The 11,169-nt window shown below is 37.0% G+C and overlaps 1 protein-coding gene across 1 annotated transcript in view; it reads right to left on the minus strand.

Moving 5' to 3' along the window:
- The window catches only part of wdr62 (WD repeat domain 62), a 35,824-nt gene that overhangs the window by 14,390 nt on the left and 10,265 nt on the right, over positions 1-11,169 (minus strand). The window contains exons 5-15 of the mRNA XM_016255587.1: positions 10,628-10,788; positions 9,402-9,591; positions 9,186-9,320; positions 6,102-6,265; positions 5,933-6,024; positions 5,593-5,765; positions 4,493-4,614; positions 3,650-3,725; positions 3,436-3,547; positions 3,290-3,353; positions 947-1,069 (exon numbers count right to left, since the gene is read on the minus strand). Coding sequence (XP_016111073.1) covers positions 947-1,069; positions 3,290-3,353; positions 3,436-3,547; positions 3,650-3,725; positions 4,493-4,614; positions 5,593-5,765; positions 5,933-6,024; positions 6,102-6,265; positions 9,186-9,320; positions 9,402-9,591; positions 10,628-10,788 — 1,412 coding nt within the window. The remainder of the gene's footprint in view (positions 1-946; positions 1,070-3,289; positions 3,354-3,435; positions 3,548-3,649; positions 3,726-4,492; positions 4,615-5,592; positions 5,766-5,932; positions 6,025-6,101; positions 6,266-9,185; positions 9,321-9,401; positions 9,592-10,627; positions 10,789-11,169) is intronic.

The raw sequence follows: 11,169 nt of genomic DNA on the forward strand, positions 1-11,169 counted from the left end.
TGTCCTTTCTCAATTTTTTATTTTTGATTTTTTTTTACCAAAAAAAAAAAAAAAAAAAAAAGTTACGGACTGCATAGACTGCAGCTTTAATAAAAATCATTTAGTCATCACATAATTATCCATGCTGCAGGAATGACAGTTTTGCAGGTCAAAACTCAAATTAATAGTTCAGCACATTCCATTGAATTAGTCTATTGGTTTTTTAAATGGGTTTTTGGTTAAATGCCTGAAATAATGTCTAAAGCTCAAGATATTTTCATGTTTTATTCTATGACAAAATACATATGTAATACCCCCTTGTTTTTTTAACAGGTTTTGCTTGTTTTAAAGGTGGTTGCTAACAAGTGGCTAAATTGGACTACAGACAAACACATCTAATTACTAGCCCACATTTACGGTCTCATTTTGCTTAGCAGACTTGACTTATCATGCTCTTGCAAACTAGTCAAACTTTTGGGGGAATTTTTTATTTTATTTTTTAAGACTGAAAGTGTTGTCAGAAGGCTAAAGTGTAACTGTGTAATAATACAAAGCATGGTGAAATTTAGTAATGTCAGTAGCATACGTAAATTTACAATGTTTTCTCTCGCTCCGTTACCTGAACTGAGAAATTCATGTTTATTTATCAGAAAAAGTTCGCCAGCTGACAAAAACTTTACTGCATTTTTGTATCCCTAACCACGGAAAGTCAGATCAACATGACGTGGTTTTGATTACTACACACTAAAGCATGTGTGATGCTTGTGCTGTTTTCAATGCATTTTTCTCACTATGAGAACATGAACACATGAACTTCATCTCTAGAGCTGCCTTGAGAATTCATTTTCAAAGAATTTCATAGGGAAAAAGGAACAAATCAAAATCATACACGCATCAACTCAATCTGGGTATGTGCCAACACTTCTAGCGTGAATGTGAAATAAGATCAGATTTGTAGTGACTCTACCTGACGGCTTGCTGTTTGCTGGGGGCCTGCTGAACTGTCAGACCTGCTTGCTGCTTCCTCTCTGCTAGCCTCTTCCTCATGGAGTTGGTCATCTGAGAGTCCAATCGCCACACAAACACACAGCTGGACACACACACACATACACACCCCAGCATTAGAAATGTGTATGAGTGATGGTCTACATTGGTGTGTCCTTAAAGGGACAGTCCACCCAAAAACGCTGCATATTGTGTCAATTTACTCACTCTCATATCATTCCAAACCTGTATGCATTTCTTCTGTGGAACATAAAAGAAGAAAGTTGGTAACCAAACAGTTTTGGTTCCCACTGGCTTTCATTATATCTTTTTTTTATGTTCCACAGAACCAAAAAAAAAAAAAAAAGGTCATTACTATGCAAGTAAATGACTGAATTAGCATTTTTGAATGAACTACCCCTACACACATTGAGGTAAGGTCAAACGATATTGGCTAATGCATTAATGTGTTTCAAGAAAGAAAAAAAAAAAAGATTCTCAATACTAGTAAAATCTACATTAAATGTAATGTTTAAACTTAATGCCAGATACATTTTATCGAATGTCGAATAAACCAATAATAAACAAAAAATGAAGAATAATGCAGGACTTTTTATTATAAACATATAAAGGGACTCAGGCATAGACTGTAAAAAAAGATGGACGACGTGTCTCTACTTCCTTCCACAATAGAAAAGTGAAACCAAAGCATCTCAGTATAGCCACGGCCATTTTGAGTAAATTACGTCATTTGGAGCCAGAGTCTGCGCAGTAGAGATTAGTTTGGAGCCAGAGTCTGCGCAGTAGAGATTCGTTTGGAGTCAGAGTCTGCGCAGTAGTGTCGTGAGCTGGAGCCAACTCCCGCAGACCCAATCACAAAATCACAATCATGACACCACACCCCGTTTTTATTGCATCAAATAACTACCTAAAAGCAAACTTCTTAGAAAAACAAACATGTAAACATAAATCAGCATGATAAGAACTACCTCAAATGACGGAATTCATCTTTGGGAAATATTTATTTGATTTAGTTTGTCTCACGTCCCATTATATTACATGGAGAGGGCAGGGTTTATGACCTATACAGTCACCTGGGGGCGATCGAAACGTTCCGCGTTCACTTTCAGGACTCGTGCGGCACGCTTGGACTCATGGTGTGTTCAAGTCATGTCGGATGGATCGTATTTACGAGTTGAACGCACATGAACGCCACCACAATGTCGTTGTTACGAGTGGGAAACTTGAAATTTTCTTTAAGCCCTGAGTTGGGGGCGTGTCAATGAGAAACATGGCGGAATCGATGGATGCAACATCTGTAGTTGACGGTAAATTTGTTTAAATTGATAGTTTTGATTAAGCTTTTATGCGATATAGATTAAAGTGGCTTCATAAATTACTTTTTTTTTTAAATATTAAAAACGCAAAACACACCTGATGCGAATTCTTTGCTCTTCATTTTCTAGAAGCAGAGTTAACAGACCCTGTTGTATTTTCTTGTAATTTATTAAAAAGGTACACCGCCATCTTGTGCCGACTAAACTAATTACGATGTCAGGTGCATTCAAGTCAAAGTACAAACGTCCCAGGAAGACTTGAACGCAGCATCAGGCTACACAGGGACTCGTATTTTGAAATGTAGATGCTTTACTAACTAATCCCAGCTGCTCAAAACATGGGAGTTAAAAATAAGAGATAAAAATGCACTTTCAACCATCTACAACATATTATAAATACAAAAATCAGAAAGTAAACGGTCCCAATTCATAAACAACTGCTTGGCATAAATGCACAATATTCATTGAGTGCAAACTGCTCTTAAAATCAATCATTTTGCATATTATAAAGGCTCATGGTTTCAATGTTCGGCGCTCACATTAATTTAACCACATTCTATTGAAGTTTAATAATCACATTAAGTTGTCACAATTCTTGTTTTAACATGCCCAATTTAAAGACCTCTTAAATGTTATAACAAAAACCTTAAATTAAATTATTTAAGCCTTATGGCTTTCAAACTTAAGATATTTTAAGACTTCAAAAACCAACAGAAAGCCTGCAAACTACATCCATATATGGTTTAAAATCTAAATACATGCTAAATATTTAAAAGGTGTACACACCTTGTTCAATTTTGTGTTTGTTTTTCCTGTATTTCTTTAATACTGTAACTACATCCACCAAATAAATCCATAACTAAAAGTAAAAATACATAGGCAACATTATATACACATACATATATATGTTGCCTATGTATTTTTACTTTTATACATGCATACATACATACATATGTTGCCTATGTATTGTTAATACTATATATATTTACCTGTCGCCAGAGACTGTAATCAGATGCCTGCAGTCCTGGCTGAACTTCATACCTGTAACAATTTCTGTGAGGGGATAAAATGTTTGGTCAACAATAAGACGATGCAGGGAAAGAATGAAATCAGTGATTAAGAAAAACAATCTTACCCGAATGTCCAAATAAGGTGGCTACACATTCGCCTGACTCATAGTCAAAGATACAGATATTTTTGTCTGAACAACTGGTGGCCAGAAACATCCCAGAGGGATCCAACTGAACCTGAGAGCAAAAACAACAAAGTTATTGCCAAAAAAGAAAGTTATTAACTGCAAATGTGAACTACCATAAAGAGTATTATTCACATCTCACACACACACACACCTTAAGCAGTGTCCCATCATCATTCAAGGAGCCCTTGAAACACTTTTTCATCTTGCCACTCTGCACATTGTACACTCTGAAAACACAAAAGAGTCTTGAAATGGCATTCATGCAAATAACTCCGTGTATATCTGATAAAGTTCGTATGCCTCTTAAAGGATTAGTTCACCCAAAAATTAAAATTAGCCCATAAATTACTCACCCTCAAGTCATCCTAGGTGTATATGACTTTCTTCTTGCAGACGAATCCAGTCGGAGTTATATTTAAAATTGTCTTTGATCTTTCAAGCGGTTTAATGGCACTCAGCGGGTGTTGCATGCATCAGTCCAAAAGTAGTTAAATAAAAAGCGCCCATCCAATAAAGTAAAAAAGTTTCTCGCACGGCTCCATATTTCTCATACGTCATCAGCCCGGAACTGCTTCCGTGTAGGACTGTTGGCGCAAGCTACATTAAAGTGATTATTAAGTTTTGAATTTTTTTTTCTTACAAAAACGCATCGATTTGCTACAGGAGGCCTTTGTTCACCCCCTGGAGCCGTGTGAGACACTTTAAGGATGGGCGCTCTTTATTTAACTTCTTTTGGACTGATGCATGCGGCACCCGCTGAGTGCCATTAAACAGCTTAAAAGATCAAAGACAATTTTTAATATAACTCCGACTGGATTTGTCTGAAAGAAGAAAGTCATATACACCTAAGATGACTTGAGGGCGAGTAATTTATGGGCTAATTTTCATTTTTGGGTGAACCAACTCTTTAAATGCATTTATTATTGTAGTACCAGCATTCAAAAACAAAAACAAAAAGATGAGTAAAGGAGTAAAAGCTCACACAAAGCCCTACCTAACGTTACGGTCTTGGCACGCAATGGCCGTGTGCGCGCGTGTGGCGTCGAGGTCCATATCATACAGTGTGCTCTTCTCCACTATGTGATGTGATCGTGAGAAGTTCAAGCCTTCCGAGGTCTTTAAGAGGAGAGACAAACCACAACAATTAGAATGAAAAAAATAAGTTGCATTAAAGGCAGCTTAATCAAATGCAAAGCTTGGAAGTCTATTTCACTGACTATTTTCGCATGTTCACTGACTGACCCCTCTGACACATGTCCACTGCCATTTTTCCCCCCTAAATTTTTCTGGATTCCATTTTATTTAATGGAATAATTAAATTTCAGTAATCAAAAGGTATGTCTAATAATTGAAACTGAAAATTGAAACTCAATTTAACAACAATCTTCAAGAGTTACATTTGGGTGAACTAACCCGTTAAGCAAATATTTTTAGTTATCTGCTCCAGGGCAGCCCTATTTACGACTGCAGGCAATCTCTACACTGTCCGTCTATAGCTATGTTTCCATCACCCTGTTTTAATGCGCATTTTGAAGTATCGCATGAGAAACGAATGATGGAAACGCCAAATTTTGAAAAGAAATCCCTTAATTTGCAAAAAAGTTATGCTCACTTAAGGTGGTTTTTGACTTGTGCGAAAAAGGGTTAATGCGAATAATGGGAGATGGAAACGCATTTTGCGAATAAATCCCACGAGCGTTCAAAAAAAGTCATGTGACTTTGCGCTATGGGACAGCATAACCTGACTAACCAGCGGACCGATTTAGTTGCACAGCATCTGAAATGTTGTCATGGTCATTCTGAAGTGCCCGAGCAAAGTCTGTCGTCAAAGTATTTCTGTATAACTGCCTCCCAGAACGGTCTACCAAGACTGTGTTACCAAACAGCTGACATTCACCTCCGAAAGCAAGACCGCATTTATTGTGTTTCGTCTGCTCACTCAAAGCGCAAGTAATTTATTATATTTGAGAATTATTAAATTCAGTGACTTCTTACTTTTCTTATGGCACTTTCCACTGCATGGTACGGGTCGGTACGGTTCACTTTTGAGGGGTTTCCACTGGATACAGTACCTGGTACTTTTTTTAGTACCACCTTGGTTGAGGTTCCAATCATTAAGTGTTTATCTACTGTGAACTCACCTGTAAACTTGATGGCAGTGATGGAGGCCGAATGATCATAAACTGTCTGCACTAAATTGCATTTGTTCTTCATATCAAAGATGTGAATGAGCCGATCGCGACTCGCAGAAGCCAACAGATGCAAACCTGACAGGAAAAACACTCATATACACTGTCGATAATAAAAAAAAATAATCTGTTTTTCACAGCTTTTCTGCATGCTTAACACCAAAAGCCATATTTCACCTCAAATGAAATGAAACCGTTTGTGCAATACAAAATATGCATTTGAAATAAAGAAATGGCTCACTTACCGGTCTCAGTAGGGGAGAAGGCTAGACACAAAACCTCAGAATCATGAGCCTCGATTTTCTGCAGCTCGTCCATAAACCGCAAGCCGAAGATTCTGAAGAAGTGACAGTTGATTCAGCATACGTTCATTTATGATTTAGTTCTCTGCATAGATCCTTCCTTTTCTCTCACCTCAGGTTTCCACTGCGGTCTCCAGCGGCCAAATGGTGGCCTTCTGGGCTGATTCCCAGCACCCTGATCCCAGATTTACCATCCTGGCTTGCTCCCTCAGCTTTCTCAGCCTCAGCTTTGAGGTACTGCGTGTCATCATCCACATACACTATCCTTACGATGTCCTGAAACAGCAAAATCAATGAATACTAGAAGAACGTACTGGTCACCAACAGTGTTGGGGAAAGTTACTTTTAAAAGTAATGCATTACAATATTGCGTTACTCCATAAAAAAAGTAACTAATTACGTTAGTTACTTTTTATGGAAAGTAATGCATTGCATTACGTTACTTTTGCGTTACTTTTTAAATCTGGACAGGGCTTGTTTGTTTTTAAAATAAAAAAAAGTTATATTTTTGGCAAATATAAAAGCCTTTTCACACCAAAAGTGAAATGAATAAGCCTCAGGCTGAAGGGAAAGCACATTTACATCCGTACAGTAGAATGCAGAAGAAGAAATTTCAACACTTCAGCAATAAAAAAAAAATAAATAAATAAAAAAAGACAAATGTTTGTCTAGAGTCATTTGTGCTTATTAGTACGCTTGAACTGGATCATCGAAGGACAGAAGCAAAGACAGGTTAATAGAATGGGATTAAATACATAAAGGATATTTGTGTTGTTTAACATTTAATTATTGCATATTCTGAGTTGCATTATTTTTATTCATTTTGAGGAATACTGAATCTGTGTTTTTTTTGTTTGCGAGATTAATTAATGCATATTCATATTTATTTTAGAACTACAGTAACATCTTCTGATTTCTCTTAACATGGCGACAGGAGAGCTGTCAATCAATTAATTGGAAGAAAATAAAAGTAACTTGCGTTACCGATTTGAAAAAGTAACTCCGATATTCTCTTTTAAATTAAAAAGTAATGCGTTACTTTACTAGTAACTTGAAAAAAGTAATCGGATTACGTAAATTGCGTTACTTGTAATGCGTTACCCCCAACACTGGTCACCAATTACCAGCCCTCACACCATTCCAAAGCCTTTAGATAAACACAAATTACAATGTTTTTACTTAAACCTGAGAGATGTTTCCCTCCATTGAAAGTTTATTCCACTAAAACTGACTTTCTAAAAGTTCATAAAGACACAATAAAAGGAACACAAATGAATTAAGCAAATTTTTCCAAGTCTTCTGAAGTGCCACAATAACTTCATATGATTTCATACAGATTTATTTTATCTTTTATTCACATACACAAAGCTTGATTCATATGCATTACTTTTATGATTTCTTTGTGAACTTTAAACGTCAATGTTTTGGTGGACGGTCAATGTAAAGAAAAGAAAAATTCTCAGATTTTGTAAAAATTTGTTTCTCAAAGTTGAACTGAAGTCTTCTGGAACAACATGAGGGTGAGTACAGAAGTTTCGTTTTGGTGTAAACTGATTTATTTATTTTTTCTTTGTTGCTTTAATGACCTTTATTTCGCAACAGTTTGGGTTTGTGCATTTCTGGATGTTCATTTTTTTAAAAACAAATAATACAAAAAAGGTTTCATTTTTTTCTAGTTTATGGTCATTCTAGAGTATGGCAAATTCATATTTAAAAATACAAATATTCAGTCATTCAGTTTCCTAATTAATATGAGGTTATAAAATCGGCACACAATAATACATATGGTATGAAATTATAAACACTATTAAACTACCTCTCAGCTTTTTCAAGTATTAACTGATTATGGTTCATTATTTCCAATTTTGTAGTCTCCCATTATGCTGCGCACAAGTAAATTTCAAGGGTTAATTCCCCCAAAACTGAAAAATCTGTCAATAATTACTCACCCTCATGTCGTTCTATACCCGTAAGACCTTCGTTCTTCTTCGGAACACAAATTAAGATATTTTTGATGGAATCTGAGAGCTCTCCGACCCTCCCATAGACAGCAAGGGTATTACCACGATCGAGGTCCAGAAATGTAGCAAGGAGATCGTTAAAATAATCCATGTGACATAAGGGGTTCAACTGTAATTTTACGAAGTTACGAGAATACTTTGTACGCAAAGAAAACTAAAATAACGACTTTATTCAACAATTCGTCTCCTCCCTGGTGCCATTTTGGAGAGTATCCACTGAACGCAAACAGCATATGCTATTCGGTGTCAGCTGCGTCACGCGAAAACATTGTTTTCGTTCAAATCAAAGCATAAACAATGTAGAAAACAACACTGCTGACACAGAACAGCATACGCTGTTTACGTTCAGTGGATACTCTCCAAAATGGCACCAGGGTGACGCGGAGGAGACGAATTGTTGAATAAAGTCGTTATTTATGTTTTCTTTGAATATTAAAAGGGTCAAATGATGCTGCTAAAAAGAACATTATTTTGTGTATTTGGTGTAATGAAATGTGTTTGTGCGGTTTAAAGTTCAAAAACATTATTTTCCACATACTGTACATTGTTTCTCCTCTATGCCCCGCCTTTCTGAAACACGTCGATTTTTACAAAGCTCATCGGTCTGAAAAAGCGAGGTGTGCTGTGATTGGCCAGCTATCCAGTGCGTTGTGATTGGCCGAATACCTCAAGCGTGAGACAGAAATGTTACGCCCCTCACCATACTGTTGATGCCGTGTCCGGCCGGAGCGACAAGACAAACATTAAAACCCATTATAAACGAGGCATTTGTTGCATCCGGGCGTGTTAGAACGAGCCATTTTAGGTAGGGGTGGTTAACTTAATTTTTATAAAGAATATCTCTTTGGATTTGAGACTTTAGTCTTTGCAACTTTACAGATCTTCTTTATGCACCAAGAGCTTGTAACACTCCAAAGAGAAAGGAAAACTTGAAATCTCATCAAATGACCCCTTTAAAAGTATTCTAGTAGCTTCGTAAAATTACGGTTGAACACTGTCACGTGGATTATTTTATTTTTGGGTGAACTAACCTTTTAAGGAAATGAATTTTTTTTTTTTTTTAATGTAAAAACTTCACAGTTCTTGGAAAAAGTTTCCACATTTAATATTAAATTGCAATACATTAAAAAGGGTAAAAATATTGTAATATTGTCATGTCTAGCAGTTGTCAGTACCTGGCTGTAAAGGTTGTGGCGAAGGCCGTGTCCTGAATCACTCTTCCACAGGCGGATGGTGTTATCGGATGAACAGGTGAGGAAAGAGCCGGGTGACAAACATGCCGCAGATGAATCGTCAAGCTCGGGGTAGGTCTGCAGAGAATATCTATGCATTGATAAACTGGACTAGCGTATTATCATCTATCTGATAAACGCGGTCGGTCACTACCTCACCTCCACACTCCACACACAGCCGCTGTGGTACAGAGCTGAATAGACCTTGCCTACGCTCCGCACGTCCCGCACGTCCCACACATACACACTGTGGTCATTATACACACACGTCAAGTGCCCGGTCACAGGGTCAAAGGTTAAAGCCAGCGTATCTGGATACTGTGCTTCTGGGTTTGCGCCAAACAAATGCCTATGAAAAGAGAAGGAATCAAAGAAAAATTTATAACATTTGATAATATGGTGTGCATCTATATAATATTTATATAATGCATAATGTTTAAACAATAACACAGGAGAATTCAATCCACAAAAACTCAGTTAATGGGTTTATCTTGCGGTCATTACTCACACTATTATAGTTTGTGTTAGTATTTTGAATATTTGTAGTCTTTGCATTTTGTTTTTCAAGCTGCATACCTGCATTTCCACAATTTTAATAATATTCCATGTGTTACTACACATGAAATCTCATTTCTCCTCCCAAAGCCTCGCTCACATTTGATCTCATCCCATCTTTTTTTTACAGGGGATTTATTTGCTTAAACATTCATTATCCTCCTGTTTATTTTAAGTGGAAAAACACTGTAGAGCAGATATATTTTTACTTGTCAAAATAACAGAAATCATTCATTATTACCAAATACGGTAAATATCGAGCAACACAAGTCAGTTGATGAGGAATTAGAAATGCGTCTTCCCTCACATTTAACTATCACAATTTGTGCTTGTTAGTCAGTATAAGATATGTCAAGTTTATTTATATAGAGCATTTCCAACATTTTATAATGAATGCCACTTATGATGAATGATTTAGGTGTATTTCACACTTATCATTTTCATTCTTGTTCTGTATACCATTAAATTTGCCAGGTTTAAGTGAGGGAGTAGGGGAAACTAAAATACGTGGTTATAATGTTTGTAAATGTTTCATTTACATTTCAGAACGTAATGGTTCAACATTTTTTCTATAAGCAAAGCTGTTATCACCCACTTCAGAAAATATGGTTCACTGGTACTACAACTACCTATATTTGCTTTTGCATTATATTTGTTCTGCGAGAAGTTGGTGTTCACACAGGACGACCATACAATAATGTTTGTTTAAATAGCAAAGAAAGGAAACAAATGTGCTTTGTTTGATTGATTAAAAAATGTAATCAACAGATTCTTAGAGAAATCGTTGCAGCTCTATTAGTCACTCTTCATTAGTCCAGGCGGTCTCTTACCCTGGCTGGGTGCCCTGAGAAACATCTACTCCCAAGCAGTGCGGCCGGTGCAGTGTGGTGATGTAACGCAGGTCCTGTGGGCTGAACACGCGCACTGTGCCATCTGCACAACCACAGAAAACAAACGTCTCGCTCACCGATAAGCATTGTGCTGACGTCGTCTACAACAGCAAAACAAAGACATAAGACAGAATACTTTCCTAAATAGATCCAAGAAATCCTATCAATTATGCAATCAATGTTCAAATATTTCATACCGGCCTTAAAGGGGTCATATGATGCGATATCAATGTTTACTTTCTCTTTGGAGTGTTACAAGCTCTTGGTGCATAAAGAAGATCTGTAAAGTTGCAAAAACTAAAGTCTCAAATCCAAAGAGATATTCTTTATAAAAAGTAAAGAGTCAGCCACGCCTACCTAAAACAGCTCGTTCTAACACACCCCCACATGCCTACATCATAAGCCCGCCGGCCGCTCCTTTGTCGAATTCGCCGCCTCTGCTCACTCTAGCCCTCCGGCCGTTCCTCACTTTATCCCTCGGC

The sequence above is a fragment of the Sinocyclocheilus grahami genome, unplaced genomic scaffold (genome assembly GCF_001515645.1).
Source record: "Sinocyclocheilus grahami isolate Dianchi unplaced genomic scaffold, SAMN03320097.WGS_v1.1 scaffold1349.1, whole genome shotgun sequence".
NCBI classification, from domain to species: domain Eukaryota; kingdom Metazoa; phylum Chordata; class Actinopteri; order Cypriniformes; family Cyprinidae; genus Sinocyclocheilus; species Sinocyclocheilus grahami.